This window comes from Macaca thibetana, chromosome 2 (genome assembly GCF_024542745.1).
Source record: "Macaca thibetana thibetana isolate TM-01 chromosome 2, ASM2454274v1, whole genome shotgun sequence".
In the NCBI taxonomy this organism is placed as follows: Eukaryota; Metazoa; Chordata; class Mammalia; order Primates; family Cercopithecidae; genus Macaca; species Macaca thibetana.
In genome coordinates this window covers 162,301,824-162,322,506 of record NC_065579.1, presented here as the reverse complement: position 1 = coordinate 162,322,506, position 20,683 = coordinate 162,301,824, and the positions used below count along the sequence as shown (strand labels likewise).

The following is a 20,683-nucleotide window of genomic DNA, read 5'->3' as shown; positions in this document are numbered from 1 at the left end:
GTTTCCTGGCCAGACACCATGTCTACTTTTTTACTTAGGGCATTGTTCAGGTGTGGTAGATGACTCTTTGAGGCTATAAGCTGGTGTTAAGGTAGGAAAAAGCTAATAAAGTGTGCTGTACCTCCTCCGTCATGCTGAGGACAATAGTTTTGGTGTGAGCATTGCCATACTTGCTATTCATATCAATTCCAACATATGGGTGTTGAAAATGAGGTTTAGTAGCACGATCTTGTCCTGACATAACTAGTTGGTGCTATCCTGGGAGTTGATATTTGGATCCTGTTGGCATCTGGAGCCTATCATAAAGGATGATTCAAGAGATCTAGATGGTTTAGTATTCAAGAAACTAAAGCACAAGACCCAGGATCTGTCTTCCATTCTCAAAAAGTCGTCTAACCTCTTCACCTCACAAAGAGCAGTCTACAAGAGGAAGGTATTTCACTGCCTTCCACAGTTTTTTCTGGAGATGTAAAAGGTTATGGGATAATATTCAGGGAAGAATTTTTTTGACACTTGTAGTGCAAACTTTATTTTTAATTTAATTTTAAATTTGTGTTCTAACATGTCAATGCTGTAAGAGAGATTTTTTTCAAACTGCTTTTTAAATCAAGGAAATATTTTTATTTTACTTGGCATCTCAGCTCTTAGCTATTTGAGCCTGTGGGGAGAGTCATGTTAGACATGGGGGTGGGGGAGATGCAGTAGGTAAAAATGGGTGGGGCAGGGGCTCCCTTCTGTGACAGTCCCAGCCTCACCTAGAGCAGCTCCGTAGGCATTTTTTGGGGGGATGATCTGCAATAATCAGCCACTTCCTAATTGCCAAGCCTGTTAATATGAATCAGATATTTGTGGAACTTTCAAGTACTGCGTGGGAAACATTGTCTGGGGACAAAAACACTGTTGGGAGACTCAAGGGCTGTGCCTGTGGCTGTCTGGATTTGCTGAGTGACTAAAGTTCCTCAGGAACTACATTTGCCATTCGTTGCCTGCTTACCCTTCTCTAGACCCCTTAATCTCCTGCCTCAAGGCTCTATAGTCTTCAGACTGAAGCTTGGAGGCAGAAGGGTTAACTGTTGTTCTTCAGTAGGCAGGACTTTGCAAAACTACCCAGAAAGGCTGGGGAAGCTGAGAGGCTAAAGAAAAACTGACAAATCCAGTTACTCAGACAGAAACATTTAACAGGGTTTTAGGAACAGAAGCCATGCCTTGGGCAGCAGCGAGAGGAGATGGTACCTTCCTGCACCATTACCCCAAAGGCCCAGGGCTTAAATACCATGGAAAAAGGGTATGCCTGCTTCAGAAGGGATGTCTTTTACAATTGCATAAGGGCAGGATTTATGGCATGTAGATAATGTCAAGGTTATTTTGACCTGAGGGTGAGATTTATGGTAAGTATGTGCTCTTATACATGGAATGGTAGATGAAATAGAAATCTTAGAGGCATTTCCAGAGCTAGAAGTTAACACAGTGAAATCAGAAGTTAACACAGTGAAATAATAACTAAGATGGAATTTCTTTAGCCTTCAAAACTGTGCAGCTGGGGTGTACATAAAATGGGACAGTGAAAGCATCTCAGAACAGAAAGTTGGGGAGGGGACAATAGGGTACCTAGGCAGGGTATCCAGTGGGGAGTTGTATTTTGTCACTCAAATTAAGAGTTGTCAGCATGTAGTGATAATAAAAGCAGACCAACTTGTAGTAGATTTTACTATTGCTGCTCATTCTCTACAGACTGTGCAGCCTTTATTGCCTGTACATGGGATGGGCTTGTCCACTACTCTGCCCTGGTATGCTGTTGAAGAATGACAAATTCAGGATCATGGCTTAGCTTAGGGCACTGAGTAGGGGCTTTGTATGGACTAGGGAAAAGAGGCTACCCTTCCTCCAGACTCACAATCAACATGGAAATTTTTTTAATGTCCATTTTTATGGGCAGAACCCAGGGAATTCTGTTATTTGAGACTGTTTAGGGAAAAGGTATTAACGGATTCTTTCCTTCTCCATAAGGAATTATAAATTTCCTGATTTGAAAGGTGCAGAAACAAAAGCCTTCATCTTTTTCTCAAAGTCATTTTCTTTCTGGATAATTTGGAGAACCAGTTGAGTGTTCTCAAGGGTTCTCCTTTCTTCACTAATTCACACTAGTCATGGAGAGGTGAGACCCTGGATAACACTTTACTTAATGAAGTTTTGGTTGGGGCAAAATATTTTAAATATTTCAAAAACAAAACTGTGACAAGTAGGTGGACGCTTAGAAACATGATTTAAATTGATAACATCCTGGAGACCCTTATGTGATATCCCCCAACATTATACCACAGATTCTTGCCTGACCCTAATCTCTTAATTTACACACATTTTATGAGTAGGAATGCTGTGGTACTGAGATATAAGCAACAACTTCCTAAGTGACATTGTGTTGAGTGGATTTGTTTGCCTTTCAGTTGTGAATAAGAGCTACATTTTATGATGTCACGTGGTTCTGGCAGACTGACAATTTTCACAGGGTAATGCTCCCTGGTATAGGGTGACTCACTGGAAGATCCTAGGCAGATGGCATTAACAAGCTATAAGCTGCCAAGGTCCTTTGGGGCAGGAATGTGAGAGCAGCACTAGACCCAGTACCTTGAAATTTCTTTCAATTTTCACCTGTTTATCTTTTCTTCAAATTGCTGATGTTTCTCTACTTTACCAAGATAGACACCCTTAACTGTGGTCTCCATATAGTATCTTTCAGCTTCCTCTAACCCAGAGATCTTCAGATATCTCCTCCTTTCTCTAAGCATCCTCAGGTTCTTCTTAATTTATGCCTTGTGTTCCTTTATTGGAATGCTAATCATGTGGAAGTTATTTATATCCCACTGCTCAAGGTCATCACCAAAGTCCAATTGCAAAAATTCAGAAAGTTGCAACCTCAGGTATAAATGAGTTAACTCTTCAAATGCACAAGCATCCTCTCGCCTTCAAAGCAGTCTTCCATCAGGATTCTTGCTACTTCATTTAGATATGTGTTTTTTTCTCTCTCTTTTTTCACTTCCAGAAACAAAGGTCTGCATTTGAATCTTGCAGATTTCCAAACCTCTTGTATCTATTGTTCCCAATTTTTCTTCCCAAGATTACTAGCAATTGTCTGATCGTGGAAGCCAACATTTCTCTGTCTCCTGCCTTACTGTCAGCTTTTAGCTCTGTCAACTTCATTATACTCTTCTGAGTCTATAGAACTCCTGGACTTTAGGTTGATTTTGCTATTTTTACTCTTGGCCTCTGCATTGTGGGTTCATGAGGCTTCTCTTCAGCTTTCTGACTTTTCATATTCTTCATTCTTTTCCTTGGTGAGCTCATTCACTCCCAGGACAGCAGCCATGCCTCCAAGAAGGTGACTCCTAGATCTATGTCTGTACAATTTTCCTGAGTTTTAAAGGTACTCTTGGCTAGAGATCTTTATCTAAAATTAACTGTCATCATCTCAATTATTATACATGTGAAACTACTGTTTGTTTGTATGCTATTTTAGTCTGCCTGAGCTACTATAACCGAATATCATAAACTAGGTAGCTTATACATAACAGAAATTTATTGCTCACAGTTCTGGAGGCTGGAACTCCAAGATCAAAGTGTCAGCACATTTGCTGTCTGGTGAGGGCACACTTTTTATTTCATAGATTGTGCCTTCTAGCTATATATTCTATGGTATAAGGGGAAAGGCAGCTTTCTGGGGCCTCTTTTATAAGGGCAGTAATACCATTCATAAGTGCTCTCCCCTCATGATCTAATCACCTCCCAAAGACCCCACTGTCTAAGACCATCTGATATTGTTTGGATTTGTGTCCCTGCCCAAATCTCATGTTGAATGGGAAGAGGGGCCTGGTGGAAGGTGATTGGATCATGGGGGTGGATTTCCCCTTTGCTAGTCTCATGATAGTGTGTGAATTCTCATGAGATCTGATGGTTTAAAAGTGTGTGGCTCTTCCTTCTTTGCTCTTTCTCTGTCTCTCCTGCTCCCCCATGATAAGACATGCTTGTTTCCCCTGAGCCTTCTGCTATAATTGTAAGTTTCCTGAGGGCTCCCATCCTTGCTTCCTGTTAAGCCTGAAGAACTGTAAGACAATTAAACCTCTTTTCTTCATAAATTACGCAGTCTCAGGTAGTTCTTTGTAACAGTGTGAGAATGGACTAATACACGATCACGTTGGTGATTAGATTTCAACATATGCATTTTTCAGGGAGACACAAACATTCAGACCACAGCATATCCTTTATCACAATTTGCTCATCTTTTCCCCGTTCATTCACCCTTTATATAAGACCAAGTTTATTTAAGTTCTGCTACTATCCAGTTGTGTAACTTTAGGCAAACTTGTCAACCCTCTGGGCCTGTTTTCCCATTTATAAATGTGAAGATTTCGGAATCTGAGGCTATAAATATACCTTGACCCTAATACATGCTAATTCATTGACCTGAACAAATTACGCATTTTCTCTAAGACTCAGTGTCTTCATTTAAAAATGAAAACAATATTTAACTCATTGGGTTGTTGTGAGGATTATGTGAGGAAAATATATTCATAAAGTGCATAGCAGAGTGTTTGCACATCATACTTAATGCAGTAGCTATTATTATTCTTGTTCCTGGGCTTGATGTCTTGGAAACCTTTTTGATTTCTTCTTTCCCATGTCTAGATAATGGCCAAATCTTACCAGTTATTCCTTGGTAGTGTCTTGATAGTAACTTGCCCACTTACTACAGGGCACCATGCAGGATACTTTATGCATGTTGGTTTTCATCTTTACTATCATTTACATTGTAGGTGTTGATATTTCTGTTGGGGAAGCAGCTTCAGAAATTTAAATGACTTGCTCAAGGTCACCTGGCTAACAAATAGCCAGCAGGAGTTCAGACTAAGTCTGGCTACCTTTAAAGTCAGCTCTGTTTCCACTATCCTGGGCTTTCTCATTAATTTTTTCTTTTTGTTCCCACTGCTGTCAGTCAAATCAGTCTTTTCCAAACTTGTGCCTGTTGGCCTCTCTGCCTCATTTCTCCTGGTTTCATTTTATCCCATCCATGACCACCCGATTAACCTCCGTTGAACACCGGCCTCTACTTTCTTCGTGGGAGATGTTTAACAACACTCCATTACCCCTTGAAGGCATCTGGCATTTAAGGGCTCTCTCTCAAGCTTAATTTCTTATGTTCTAGCCAAATAACTGTTTGCATGTTCCTTCAACATACAACACACTTTTTTGTGATTTTTTAAAAATATGTTTTTTCTACACGAATAAGTACAGCCCAGATTATCTCATTAGTGACATAAAAACTCTCCTGACTGGGTAAGCCTGTCGTTGTTACTATTGTTATTGTTTTGACACACACAACTATTTAGATAGGTCTTGTTACAGATTCATGATTTGGATGATACACATTAAATATGTGTCATTAGAGCTATTATGGGAGGCCTGTTTTCACACTTGGTATCGCTTCTCAGTGTCCTTGAGTTTAGCAGTTATTTGAATCTTGTATATATCCTCTTGGCATCCCCTGTTGTTTTCAGAGGCATTGACATCTGTTATGGAAATCTACATGGTGGGTATAGAACTCAAAGATACCCATTGAAATATTATTTATAGAAGTAGAAAGCTGAAAATGATAAAAGTCATATTTAAGAAAATAGGCGAGCCTATTATGAAGCCGTTAAAATAATCTTTGCAAGAAATTTTAAGCACATGGGAAATGGCTTTTGATATGTTTACAACAAAACAATCAGGATAAGTAAGCAATAATAGCAGCAAACAACAAAAATCAGGATATAAATTATCTATTTGTTAAGACCTCAAATATGTAATATCAAGTATAGGAGGAAAAAACCCTCTCGATTGCAAGATTATTAGTATTTTTTTCTTTGCTTTGTTACAATTTCCTGTACTTTGCAAGTTTTTTGCCATGAAGGCATAACTTTTTTAAAAAAATCATACAACATAATATCATGACTTATAGCAAGTAAGGACGCAGGGATAATTCCCTATGTTCGTATGTTTGGGGGTCCCAAGATCATTCCTAGATTCAACAATTTGCTAGGAGGATACACAGGACTCAGCTTGCAGTCCTACTGATGACTGATGTATTACAGCAAAAGGATACATTACATCAAATGATTAATTACAGCAAAATCCAGAGAAAACCAGGAGCAAGCTTTCAAGTGTCCTGTCTCAGTGGAGTTGCACCAGACTTGTTTAATTCCTCCAGCAATAGACTATGACAACACATGTGAGATCTCATCTACTAGGGAAGCTTATTAGAGATTCAGTGCCTGAGGTTTTCACTGGGGGTTGGTCATATGCGTAGCCTTTGCTTACTATGCACCAAAAATCCAGACTCCCAAAAGGAAAGGAGATGTTAGCCACGTTGTACAAACCGTTGAGGCACAGTGAGCCCCTCTCATCAGGGGAAAATCCAGGTTCTCTGACGCCAGCCAGGACCAATTTCGAGGAGGCCTTTCTTATGCTAGCAATCCCAGGCCTGCTATATTAACTCTTTTCTGCACATTCCTTGCTCCAAATGCTTCACATTTCCAGATGTCCTTACAGAATAAGTAACAGGAATACCAGGAATCTTCCTCCTTTTTGCCTGTCCTTCCATCACAAACACTGAATTTATTCCACTATGGTCTTAAAGTCTATGGCAATATAAGCACCTGCTTCCTCCCACCTATGCCTTTCTCAGGGCCAGAGAGGTGGTCTCCTGTGTGGGGCCAGCTGGTGAGGCTGGTGTGGAGCCAGGGGAGCATAATTAGCACACTAGTGCCAGCTTCTGGTGCCTGGATCCTCACTTTGGGATTTTCCTTTAGTTCCAACTACTTAAAAATCAATTAGATAGCAGTCATTAAACACAAGCAGCAACACATAACTAATTGTCCCAGGAACGTAATTCGTGCACACCCTGGGGCTCTGAGTATAGTTTAGCTTCCCTTCTGCAAGCAGAGCATGTCAACATACCTGTCCTGTGAGACACAGTCTAGAGCGATGACTTCATGCTCATCCTCTGTCTTCCTGGGGAGACTTCAAGACATGGACTTGCATGCTCATTTTCTAGTCCCACCTCTGTTGTTTGGGTCGATGATGTCACTTCTTCATGGTGGTCTTTGCCAGCACAGAACTGGGAGGTGAGTCAATGCAGTTGCTTGTTCCCACTTCCTGTCCTCCACCACTCATTGTTCATCCCCACCCACTACCGTCTCCCAGTACCTGCCTTGACACCTGTGTACCTAGCTAAGCTGCAGGTTCAGTCTAATAAGGAAGTTCATATTCTTCCTACTCCCTCTGGCCCTTTCCCCAGTCTGTATTCATTGGAATCTGAGACCCCTTTGCCATAAAACAAACAAACTTTTTATTTTGATGGAGGCAAATCCCTGTATTTTACTCAATTTTACTGAGTGGAGAAAGCATTTCTGCTTATACTTGCTTGCTGTGTTCAGCCTTTACCCTTGATGCTCATAGTTATGTTCAAGTATGGCAGTCAATGGAATAAATAAGTTGATTATTATATACAGGTGTTTTTTGTGTTTTTCATTTCCACCTCCCCTACTCTCTTTAGTAACTTATGTTGATGAAGATGAAAATGAAATACTTGAATTATCATCAAATAAAACATTCTTGGTCATGCTAAAGATTCCAGAGGAGTGTGTTGCTGAAGAGGAATTGCCTCACCTGCTCACCGAAAAGGTAATTCCATCTTATGTACTTGCCTGAGGAGTTATTGACATTAGAGTATGAGTTCTGCTAGAATAATTGGCATAGAGCTATAGAGTAAGTAACTTCAATTTTGGATTCTTTGTCTGGATTTTAGCAGAAAATGATGCTTATAAATATATTTTATGACCAAATACCACATGTTCTTACTTACAAGTGGGAGCTAAATGATGAGAACACGTGGGCACGAAGAGAGGAACAGACATTGGGGCCTACTTAACGGTGGAGGGTGGAAAGAGGTAGAAGAACAGAAGAAAAAAAAATAACTATTGGGTACTAGGTTTAGTACCTGGGTGACAAAATAAACTGTACAACAAACCACCGTGACACGAGTTTACCTATATAGCAAACCTGCACGTGTATTCTCCTGAGCCTAGAATAAAACTTTGTTAAAATATAAGTACATGTCTTTACTGTAGTGCAAAGCCAGAGGGAAGAGTCCTGGCCTCCAGCTACATAAATGCTGGGGGACACTGTTCTTTTTACTCCCTCAGGTCCTATATTGAATTCAACCTGTAGTATTCATTGAGGGTCTGCGATGTGCTAGACAGCATGCCAAGTGCCAGGGCCACATTGTCTGTGCCTTCAGTGGTCTCACAGTCCAAGTACAGGAAGTGACTAAAAAGATAGTTTTATAACAGTGTGATATGTTCTAGTGTGTTTTACAATGGCAAAGGAGGGGCATCTGAGTTACCTGAGGTGGAGATGAAGGCACGAAAGGCCTCTTAAGTGAAGTGATGCTCAGGATTAGTTTTGAAATGAGATAGGAATGTTCTAAATAAAAAAGCCTGAGACATTGAAGGATCTGCATAGTATGTACTGTGGCCTTCCCGTGCTTTGTGGTGACGGCTTGTAGAGATGAGGCTAAAAAGGAAGGCAGGGGTCAGGTCACGAAGGCTTTCCCACTCTTCGGTAAGGCACCAAAATATTTTAATCAGCAGATTGACACAGTTAGATTTTTCCTTTTAGCCTTTCTGTGTTTTGATGGAGAACGCCAGGAGGAAGAGATCAGTTAGAAGGTGTTACAATAGTCCAGGTGGGAAACGAGGGAGGCTTGAACTAGGGCAGTGTCAGGAAAATAAGGAAGATTTGCATGAGATTTAAGAGGTATTCTCACTCAACAAGAGTCCGTGACTGATTGGGTGGTGGTGAGGAGAGCATGACTCCAGGCTCTGGTTGAGTGATTGGGCAGATGGATGACGGTGTCAGTCATGGCGTGAGAAACCCAGGAGAATGAACCCTCTGTGGAAGACGGAAGCTCTGCAGCCAGAGTAGGAGGGTTGGGTGGAGCATCCCAATCATCCTGTCAAAGACAGGGTGGTTCACAGCCAGACCCAGAAATTTTGATAAGAAAATCTGGGCAAGAACAGCCTGGCCTCCATTAGATTCTTCTCTGCCATTGCTAGGTTGAATGGAGTGAGTGCTATTTAACTTCCATTCGATTTGATTCCTACAAAAGCTCCTGAAGAGGCGATTCCATCGAGGTCACATTCGAGTCAGTTTCTGGGTACCCATGCATGAGATGTAATTGCTTCTTTTATCACAGGAGTTTGTATCCTGTGATGATTACTCCAGGTTTCTCTTCCTCCTTCTCTTCATTTATGTCTTTAAATTTTTTTAGGTGGTTTAAATTTATTCATTTTATTTTTATTTTTTACTTCCATAGGTTTTGGGGGACCAGGTGGTATTTGGTTACGTGAATAAGTTCCATAGTGGTGATTTCTGAGATTTTGGTGCACCTATTACCTGAGCAATGTACACTGTACCCAATTTGTAGTCTTTTATCCCTCACCCCCGCCACCCTTTCCTTCGAGTCCCGGAAGTCTCTTCATTTATGTCTTATCTTCAGCTCCCTTTTCTCCTTTCCTTCCACCTGCTTCCTGGGGCAAGTTGTTGAGTGAGAAGCTTCTTGCTACTTTCCTCTTGGCTGCTTTTTTAATGGAGAGGTTTTGCATTTGCTGAGCAGAAATAAGAGGAGTCAGCATCCACATGTGTCACCTGTTGCAGAGTGGACTGTCTATTTCAAAGGTGAATGAAGGGGTGGCCTGCCCCTCCACACCTGTGGGCGCTTCTCGTTAGGTGGATTGAGAGACTTGAGAAAAGAAATGAGACTCAGAAACAAAGTATAGAGAAAGAAAAGGTGGGCCCAGGGGACCGCGCTCAGCACACAGAAGACCCATGCCGGCACAGGTCTCTGAGTTCCCTCAGTATTTATTGATCATTATCTTTACCATCTTAGAAAAGGGGAAGTGGCAGGACAATAGGATCATAGTAGGGAGAAGGTCAGCAGTAAGACATATAAATAAAGATCTCTGTGACATGAATAAGTTTAAGGAAAAGTGCTGTGCCTTGATATGCATATGTAAACATCTCCATAAACCTTTTTAGTGCACAAAGAGCAGCATTGCCGCTAGCAAGTCCCACCTTCAGCCCTAAGGCGGTTTTCTCCTATCTCAGTAAATAGAACACACAATCAGGTTTTACACCAAGCCGTTCCATTGCCCAGGGATGGGCAGGAGACAGATGTCTTTCTCTATATCAACTGCCAAGAGGCCTTCTTTCCTCTTTTACTAATTCCTCAGCACAGACCCTTCACGGGTGTCAGGCTGGGGGACGATCAGGTCTTTCTTTCCCTTCCCACGACGCCATATTTCAGACTATCATATGGGGAGAAATCTTGGACAACACCTCACTTTCCTAGGCAGAGGTCCCTGTGACCTTTGGCAGTGTACGCGTCCCTGGGTACTTGAGATTAAGAGAATGGTGATGACTTTTAACAAGCATACTGCCTTCAGGCACTTGTTTAACAAAGCACACCCTGCACAGCCCTAAATCCATTAAACCTTGAGTCACCACAGCACCTGTCTCTTGCAAGGACAGGGTTGGGGGTAGGGTTACAGATTAACAGCATCTCAAATACAGAACAAAATGGAGTCTCTTATGTCTACTTCTTTCTATATAGACACAGTAACAGTCTGATTTCTCTATCTTCTCCCCACATAAATGAATGTTCATTTTTCATCTTACAACCGTATCTCTTGCACGGAGTCAGACACGAGGAAATTCTCCGGGTATTTTGGGCTCATCAGTAGGTAGTGGCAAAGGAACAGGGACTGACATTGATGCCTGCAGTGGGTCCACAGATTTCTTTGAGCCAGTTTCTTCTCTGATAAGTAGAAATCAGTGCACTTTCTCTGTTTAACTCAGGTGCAAATGAGATTACATAAAAATAACTTGAGACACATTTTAAAAGAATTATATTGGGCCGGGCGTGGTGGCTCATGCCTGTAATCCCAGCACTTTGGGAGGCTAAGGCGGGTAGATTACGAGATCAGGAGATTGAGACCATCCTGGCTAACACAGTGAAACCCCGGTTCTACTAAAACCACAAAACATTAGCCAGGCGTGGTGGCAGGCACCTGTAGTCCCAGCTACTTGGGAGGCTGAGGCAGGAGAATGGCATGAACCCAGGAGGCGGAGCTTGCAGTGAGCCCAGATCGCGCCATTGGCCTGGGCAACAGAGACTCGGTCTCAAAAAAAAAAAAAGAATTATCTTATTTACACATGATCAAAGTAAGGCATAGTGAAGTGACAGATTCCTGCCCTTCATTCCCCAACCAAATATGCTCAGGAACAAAAATTAGCACCTAAATGTATTCCTGTCTTCTTGTCAGGTCAATAACTCCTTTCTTCCATTAGGTCAACTTCCAGAAGTTTATGGATATAAAAGGTAAATGGAAGTGAGTATTTGTGGAGGAAAAACTATTTTTTTCTCCATACCCACATTCAATGCAGAACACTTCTGTGGCCACATGTGTGTTTTTTTTTCCCACACCAACCAATTATCTGCCACCAGCTGTATATCCTACAATCCAGTTCAATTCTGACGTGATCTGCCTGGAGTAAGTGCAGACCCCACAGTTTAAGGGTTCAGCCCCACAAAACTTCCCTCACTTAACATGCCAGTTACAAGTCTAGGTTGTCACTTGTGCTTCTGACCAACCAGCTGCAAATCCGAGGTTTCCAAAACCCCTGCCTTGGGTTTGATCATTTGCTAGAATGGCTCACAGAGCTCAGGGAAGCATTACATTTATGGGTACACTGTAGAGAATAGAGCATATCAAAAGCCAGATGAAAAGGTACATAGGATGGACATGTGGGACGGAACGTGGGTGTCCATGTCCTTTCAAGTGTGCCACCCTCCCTGTAAATGTGGTCAGCCACCTGGGAGCTCTCCAAACTCTGTCTTTTAGGGATTTTTATGGAGATTTCATCACATAGGCATGATGGATTATTATGCATTATTATGCTGGAGAGAACTTGCTCTCCAGCCTCTCTCCCCTCCGGAGGATGGGGGTGGAGGTGGGGCCAAAAGCTTCAGATTTCTTCCTCTTCTTTTTTTTTTCTCGAGACCGTTTTCACTATATTGCGTGGGCTGATATCAAGCTCCTGGCTTCAAGTGATTCTCCCTGCTAGTCTCCCGAGTAGCTGGGATTACAGGCGTGCACCATCCCACTCCACCACACTGGCTGAAAGTTCCAAGCTTCTAGCTGTGGCTTGGTCTTTCTGATGATCAGCTCCCATCCAGCAGCCCATCAAGAGTTGCCTCATCAGAAATAAAGACACTCCTATAACCCAGGAAACTGCAAGAGATTTAGGAGCAGGTCTGTGTCAGGAGCTGGGGTAAAGATCAAATGTTAGAGTAAAAGATGTACCCGGCACCCCTGTCACTCAGGAAGTAACAAGGGTTTTAGGAATTCTGTGCCAGGAACTGGGGCAGAGACTAAACGTATATGTATTTTTATTATATCACAGTATTGGAACTTTATGCCCTTTCCCTTGGCTTTTCTAAACACAGGTCCTGCCATGCGTCATTGCCACAGTTTTTTCCTCTCAGGGTTGGGGCTGTTACTCTGCTTAAGCCAGCGTGTTAGTTACATGCGAACCAGCACACCCTGTGCATGGGTTAGGAGCTCATGATGGCACCTCTCTTATTCTGGAAGCTGGTCTCTAATTAGCCACCGCATCAGACTCAGCTAATCAACTCGCTGAGCTCCTTGCTCAGTTTGCACCAAGCCCCGTAGACATTGTGTGGGAGACACCAGACTAAGGGTTGAAGAACCTCCCTATTTCACTTCTTTGGGCCCAAAGTGGACAGTGTGACTAACAGCTCCCCAAATATAAATATGTCCCAAGTACAGCAGAGGAGCATGATCAAAAAGAATCTTTAAGTGAACACAAAAAGTGATCTAGTCTACCACTCCATATGTTACCTTAAAATTTTAACTTAAAAATTTTGCTGAAAGCCCTTGTGTGCAAAACACTGTGCTGGGCCCTAGAGATTAATAAAGGAAGGAAGGGAAGGAGGAAGCAGAGAAGACTGGAAGGGAGGATAGATATCACCCCTGCCATAGGAAGCTCAGTCCAAAAGGAAGAGAGAGACGTGAGTGCTTGACATTGGTGCTTGAAAAGATCCTCCTCTACGGCATCCTCATTCTCCTCCCCATCACAGCATTCCTGTGAAAGCTGCTTTCCTACTTCCTGAGTTTTTTAAATGGCTGTCAGCCTATCGGCAATATCCTGTGCTTTGGGACTTAAGAGCTGTACAACGACCCAGTCATTTTCTTCTTCAGGAGACAGTTTCCTTCATTGTATATATATCCATTTCATCTTCACTGGGTAGTGTGGTCAGATGGGAAGAAGCTGGTTTTTACTGTTCATAACACGTAGGATTGAATGTTGGCTTCTCCATTTACTAGCAGAGTGACCTGGGACAGGTTTTCTTCATCTCATGGAATGGAGTGCTGTTTTATTTTCCAGTAAAAAGGGGAGACATGTTTTAATGCCTGTTATGCCAGGTTTTTATAAAGATCACGACAATAATGACAAGATTAGAAGAGCAGAAATAGCAGGCACTCTCATCTTTTGTTCTCTCTTTGAGAGATGGGTTGTACATGTTGAATTAAATGGGAGTGTATTGTGGAAGTGCAGCGTCCTTGACATTCCATTCAGAGTTGAGGGGAAGCAAGGTGAGCTCTCCCTAGGGCACTGCTGTTTTTGTATGTTTGAGTGCTTGTTATTGAATAAAGTAATAGGTCATTAAGCCATAATGGCGGTAGCTGGGGATGGCACATGTTCCTGAGTACTACTAGTTTAGGATTCAGACCTCTGAAACACAACTACTCAATGCCTGGAAAAAGATGTGTGTAACATAATATCACCAACTAGTATCCAGAATATAAAACTAACCACTTCAGCTAGATGAGAAAAAGATAGATAAGCCAAGGGAAAGAAAGGAAATGAGTGAGAAATTCAGAGATGAGAAGTCCCAGAGTTAATAAACATATGAAAAGATGTTCAACCTCACTAGTAAGTGAGGCGGTACAGATTAAAATAACGTGAAGCACTATTTTATACTCCTCAGAGTGGAAAAAATTTAAGTTTGGTAACACTAAGTGCTGGTAAGGATGTGGCAAATGGATATGTATACACTGCTGGGAGGGATGGGACAGGGAGAGCGATTTTGTGAAGTTGGAGATGAACCTACCCTTGAACCCAACAATTCCTTTTCTTGGCATATGCCCATTGGAAACTCCTGCGTGCCCAAGAAGAGATGCCCAGAGAAATTAAGGATGCTTGCTTCAGCATAGGTTGTAATAGGGGGAAATTGGTAATAGTGCATGTGATCATCAGTAGGGGAATGGATAAGCTGGTATACTCATTTAAACGAATCTATGCAGGAGTTAGGTAAATGCCTTTTATTGAGATTTATTTTATGAATAAATCTTAAATGTAATTTTGGTGAAAAAAAGCAAGGTTTAGAAGATTTTGTAGAATATGGTGCCTTTTGTTTGAATAAAAACACAAATTATATTTTGTTATGATTACATAAATAAGTAGCAATTTGTTAAAATATGCAAGGAAAGGATGCATGCCAGCTTCAGAATGATGGTTAGTACTAAGGAAGAGAGAGAGGAGGAGCTGAATGGTATGTAGGGGTCATTTTAGCTTTATTTTGTTTCTTAAATTAAAGGGCCAAACCCAATATAGCAAACTGTGAAGACACGAAAGCTAGGTAGTGGAAACACAGGTGTCATTATTTTTTATGATGCTTGCAATATTTCATGCATAAAATAAAGCCTCCGTATTTTTGCAATTCCCCTGTTTGTCTCTTTGTCCAGGGGATGTGCTAGACCCGTGGCTTAGCATGGCTGTTTGTCTTTATGCTGAAGCTCTGGAGAAGGGAGAAAGAAGCCCTGGCTAAGCAATGTCCCAGGTGCTAAGTGGTCTGTGCTGCTGCTGTCCAGCAGCCATTTTGGGGTCTTCTCTCCTTCCTATGGTCTGTGAGGTCTGTGTGGGCTCCAGCTGCTGACATTCTCACCACCAAGGCCACAGGGTGCCAGTGCAACTTCTGAGAGAAGCTGAGTCATTTGGTCCTTATAAATGTGGTTCTTTTGAAGTAGCGTTAACTTGAGTTTTGGTTTATGGTAGGCTCAAACCTTCCTATTTCTTGATCCAGAGCTTCCACATAAGTTGATTCCAGTCTAGAATGGAATCTCCTCTGCCATAGAAGTAGTTTTGCTTTGTCAGGTGTTGTGTAATATAATCTGTCAGTAATGTGTGTGGTTTAATTTGCTTCTGTTTGTTTTAGCTCACTGATGTGTACAGTACATCACCCTCTCTGAGTCGTTATTTTACTTCAGTTGAAATAGTGGACTTCAGGTAAGAGTGTGGAACATTACATTTTGCTCTCTTTCTCTGGAAAGAGATCCCCCCCACCCCACCCTTCATCATTTACCTAGCAGGGCTTCCCAGAGCCTCAGAGCATGAAGGGAACCCATAATAGAATCACAGAAATCACAGAATGTCAGTGCTAGGAAGGTCTTTTATACCAACAGGCTTGACTCCCTTATTTTACAAATGAGAAAAAAGAAGACCAGATTAATGGTATGATTCGACCAGGGTCACACAGAATAGAGGAAAAGCCAGTCCCAGGTAAACGATTCCTGTTCAACAATGAATGCTCAAATAAGCTAAGGGTAGAAGTAGAAATAGATCTCAGGTAATGCTGTGATATGAGTGATATAATCTATGTATAGGTGTATAGGCATTTGCTTCTGAGGAACACAAGTAATATAGGAGTATATTCTCCTTGTTTAGTATTAAAGATGTAAAGAGGGGCCGGGTGTTGTGGCTTATGCCTGTAATCCCAGCACTTTGGGAGGCCAAGGCAGCCGGATCACTTGAGGTCAGGAGTTCAAGACTAGCCTGGTCAACGTGGTGAAACCCTTCTACTAAAAATACAAAAATTAGCCAGGTGCGGTGGTAGGTGCCTGTAATCCCAGGTACTCGGGAGGCTGAGGCAGGAGAATCTCTTGAATTCGGGAGGGGAGGTTGCAGTGAGCTGAGATTGCGCCAGAGCACTCCAGCCTGAGTGACAGAGCCAGACTCTGTCAAAAAAAAAAAAAGAAGAAGAAGAAGACATAAAGAGGTATGCACAGGAAAAGCCTACCTTCTGTCTCCTTTCTTCTCCACTGCCACTACCAATAACTAATGCCATTCCCTTCCATGGAGTTAATAGCTGTCAAGAGTTGAGTGTAATTACTTCTGTTCATGTATCTATTATAGGCACCACAGATACCACACACACATAGGATATACACACCCATATGTATTTTTTATTTTTTTAATTTCCTCCTCATCTTTAATGTTCTTGAGATGTAGGCATTAGGATATATGTGTGTGAAGTCAGTTTATTATCCTTTTACATCATTGGGACTATTGGAGATGACTTAAAATTTACATCAAAGCTTCATTATCCATGATGCCTGAGATGTCTCTGGAATATGACCATCGAAAGTTGTATTATATTAAGAGTCCCCTTTCAAACTATAAGTTCTCCAAACCCTAATATTAGCAGACCTGGGAGGGGAGGCACATAAAGCAGGTGGTAGGTAGCACTATGGTGTGGGGCCAAACAGACCTGAAGCCTACAGATACATATGGTGCAGGCTGCCTTTGATCTCCTTCTTTAAAGACTCCCAAAGGGCTGGGCATGGTGGCTCCGGCCTGTAATCCCAGACCTTTGGGAGGTCGAGGCAGGCAGATCACAAGGTCAGGAGATTGAGACCATCTTGGCCAACATAGTGAAACCCCGTCTCTACTAAAAATACAAAAATTAGCTGGGCATGATGGCGCGTGCCTGTAACCCCAGCTACTCAGGAGGCTGAAGCAGGAGAATCGCTTGAACCAGGGAGTCAGAGGTTGCAGTGAGTCGAGATCGCACCACTGCACTCCAGCCTGTGACACAGAGAGACACAAACAAAACAAAACAGACCCAATGTACATGATACTTATGGTGACATCTCCTCACTTTGTTTCAAGAAGTCCAGGCAGGGGTTCTAAAGTATTGAATTGAGGAAGAAAAGCCATTGCTTCCCAAAAGGTGCTGCTGCACATGGGTGGAAGGCGGCTAAATCCTCGGCACATGCATTTGTGTTTACAGGGGCATCGTGACCTCAGCCCTGGACTAGCCCAACTAGAACCTAGAAAAATGCCCTTTGGCTTATTGGCTGCTAGACTCACTCCAGTGGTGGGCAGCTGGGGGAAAGGCCCTGAAAATTGCTCTTTTCTCAGAATTCAGCCTTACATAAATTTACCCTGTGACCTGCCATGGGGGATTAGGATGGGCTGGCCAGGCCAGGCTAGGTGGCCTGATTTTCCCATTCAGCTTCTGACCTGGTCTTCTGAAGGTCAGACTCTGGCCCTCTCCATTAGCCAGCCCAAGTCCTGCCCCTGGGAATGCAGGGTGGCTGGCTGTGTAGGTGTTGATCCTCATTAGCGATAATTAGAGGGCAGAGCTCAGGGAACAAGTTATGACACCTGCAAACTAGAGTATCTGGATTGCAGTTTGAAAGTGCATTTTTCGGCTTTCCTGTAGGGCATCCTTGAAACTATGAGTTTCTTGAGAGTCCTGACTCTCCATTATTCATCTGATCTGCAGGATCTGGCACATCTCCCAGCTGTAGCAGAGTTTATAACTCAATTGTCAGCCACCGTGTAAGATCCAAGAATAGCGGCCTGTGTGACCTGTGGCCAGAAGAGGGAGCTCTTTGCCTGTCCTTAGCAGGGGCAGTGGCCTGATTCACGCTAATGGGCCTGGCGCATCTGCAAAACTTCCCCAAGGTGATAGTCGCCGATGTGGCCTTCTGCTCGTTATTTTATTGCTGGTTCTTAATCTGGCCCATCTTGAACCAAAGTAATAGGATAACTACGAATAAACTACATATTGAAGTAGCATTTAAAGAGTAGCATTAGCCACTAATTAATGGAGGGTAACCCTTGATTATTTTTATTTTGGAAATAGGAAAAAATGTTCTAGGAAGATGAAAAATTCCCTTTCCTTAGGTCCCATTACTGAGAGTTACAGGGCTTGGTTATCTTGCCCTAGGGGCCTCTGGAAATGGGACAGAAAAGTTTCTCACTTTGGGGACAAACCAGGGAAGCCTGATTTGTTGCTGATACACAGGGGGGTCTCTGCCAACATTCAGAAGGTCTGGACCCAGGTAGGAAGCTTTGGCTGTGCCTTAAACATTTTCATAGGTCAAATAAAGAACTGATTAAACTAAAGATCCCTGGCACACCTTTGTGGGGGCAATGCTGAGAACATGAAGAAGGAATGTGTGTGGAGAAAAGGGGAGGCTTCCCTGGCTTGCCTCGAGGGATGAAGGCTGGGGTTGGAACAGATGATGGGCGAAGCTTGGGATCTTCTCAGCATCTTGACCGGAGATGGGCTGCACCTCTCCCTCTGATGGCCTCTCCCAGTGGATTCCTAGAGGATGGGTACTAGGTGGAAGGAGGCGGTTAGGATCACCTCAACTTTTTGTGATGAATCTGTGGAAAAGGATTCTTACAGGACACTATGTTCTTCCAGGACAGAACATTCTTTGCTATTTTGTACTGGAAGAACATGCAAAACTTTAAAAAAAGTTATTGCTTAAGTTCATTTCTTGAGTTGTAGTGTGATGCTGTCTGTGCTTTAATGTCTCTGGTTTGCCTTTCAGTGGTGAAAATGCCACAGTAACCTACCACCTGCAGTTTGGGGTTCCATCAGATGATGAAAACGTTATGAAGTATATGATGAGTGAGGAGTTGGTGCTGGGCATTTTGCTACAGGATTTCCATGATGAGAACGTACCTGGTTGTGAGAGTCTGGGGCTTGATCCAGCATCCCTCTTGCTCTCTGGTAAGTAGAGCAAGTAAAGAAGTCAGAGTTGTGATGATAAACAGGGGAACCAGATTGGAGGTGACTCAGACCAAGTGAGTCAGATTGGTTTGGTTCGATTTGGGAACTTCGGTGACTTGGTACTGTGTCAGACTCTTCATTTCTTCACTCGTCCCCTCAGCGCATGGTGTTGCTGTGAGGTGATGTTCCCCTCTCTGTGGAGGCTACACAGTCCGTGCCCTCCATGATTACACAGTGTAGTTGGGGAACAGTTATGGAAAAGATAATTCAACCATAAAGATGAACATTGCTACATGTTTCCTCATGCAGTTCACCCACATTCTAAGCCCTGTATCCTACTTTACAACATGATTAGCAAACTTTATGGAGACACCGGTTTCCCAAGAGAAGTAAGAATTGAAGAATTTGAAATAAATGATACAGCTAAATTGCTCAGAGTATCTTAATATGGGGAACCTATTTCTTTTTCTGTTGAAGGCCACTGAGACCATTAAGAAACTAATAGGGACAAGTTTATTCCTTTCCTTAGAAAATTATGACAAATTTACTCGTTAACTTTTAAAATTAAGAACAGAACAAGGAAATAGATATGTTGTTTAATAAATGTAACAAACACCCCATTTATCGGAATATGAGAACTTTTAACCCTCGGAACAAAACCTGCCAGAAAGGAAGGTCAGAAGGCCAAATGGCTTCAGGCCCTCAAAATGTCCTTCCATTGCTTTGTAGTGAAGCTCTGGCCTTTGCTGCTGATCTCAGTTTCTGATACCTGGCTCAGAGGCTTGTTTGCTCTTATTTAGCCCATAATGCCAACAATCTTGAATATTTTATGTTCTCATCCACAGTCCATCAGAATCACTTTCTCCACTTTAGTAGGTTCTCAGTAAATACTAGTTGAATGAATGAAAGGCAAATTAGAAGTAGTTGTGGTTGGCAGCAGGTGCATTAACGGTCTAGAATCAAAAGCATGGAACAGGGGGTTAAAAGCACACGTGTTAGTGCATAGTACAAGACAAGGTGTTTATTATGATGACACTGTTTCTTGAGGATGAGAGGCAAGAGTAATGTTGGCCTAAGAAGGCAGAATGTTATGTAAAACAGTTCTTAAGAATGCCATTCAGAAGGCCAAATTTAGCTCACTGGAAATGTCTCATAAATGGAGATCCTCCTCACAGAGCATCCTGAATAAAGTGTGTCTGTGGGTCAGGCAGACAATATATGTGTGTGGAGTGAAGAGGTTATGCCCCAATTACAGTAATTTTAAAAAGAAAAAAAAAAGGCCAGGTGCGGTGGCTTACGCCTGTAATCCCAGCACTTTGGGAGGCTGAGGCAGGTGGATGACATGAGGTCAGGAGTTTGAGACAAGCCTGGCCAACATGGTGAAACCCCACCTCTACTAAAAATACAAAAATTAGCCGGGCATGGTGGTGAGTGCTTGTAATCCCAGCTACTTGGGAGGCCGAGGCAGGAGAATCGCTTGAACCCGGGAGGCAGAGGTTGCGGTGAGCCGAGATTGCGCCATTGCACTCCAGCCTGGGTGACAAGAGCGAAACTCCGTCTCAAAAGAACAAACAAACCAATAAACAAACAAAAAAACCACAAACCTTCAGCCTCCTCCTGTGTAAAGAGGCCTGTGATGCCTGTGGGGGCTGCTGCTGTGCTGTGGTTGGTCTTGATTTTCTTAGGCCCCTTGCA

The 20,683-nt window shown here is 42.6% G+C and overlaps 1 protein-coding gene across 1 annotated transcript in view; it reads left to right on the top strand.

The window, feature by feature from the left end:
* Positions 1 to 20,683, top strand: part of C2H3orf52 (chromosome 2 C3orf52 homolog) — a 32,734-nt gene that overhangs the window by 8,631 nt on the left and 3,420 nt on the right. Inside the window, exons 3-5 of the mRNA XM_050778883.1 lie at positions 7,589 to 7,716; positions 15,395 to 15,465; positions 18,807 to 18,988. Of these exons, the coding sequence (XP_050634840.1) occupies positions 7,589 to 7,716; positions 15,395 to 15,465; positions 18,807 to 18,988 (381 nt within the window). The remainder of the gene's footprint in view (positions 1 to 7,588; positions 7,717 to 15,394; positions 15,466 to 18,806; positions 18,989 to 20,683) is intronic.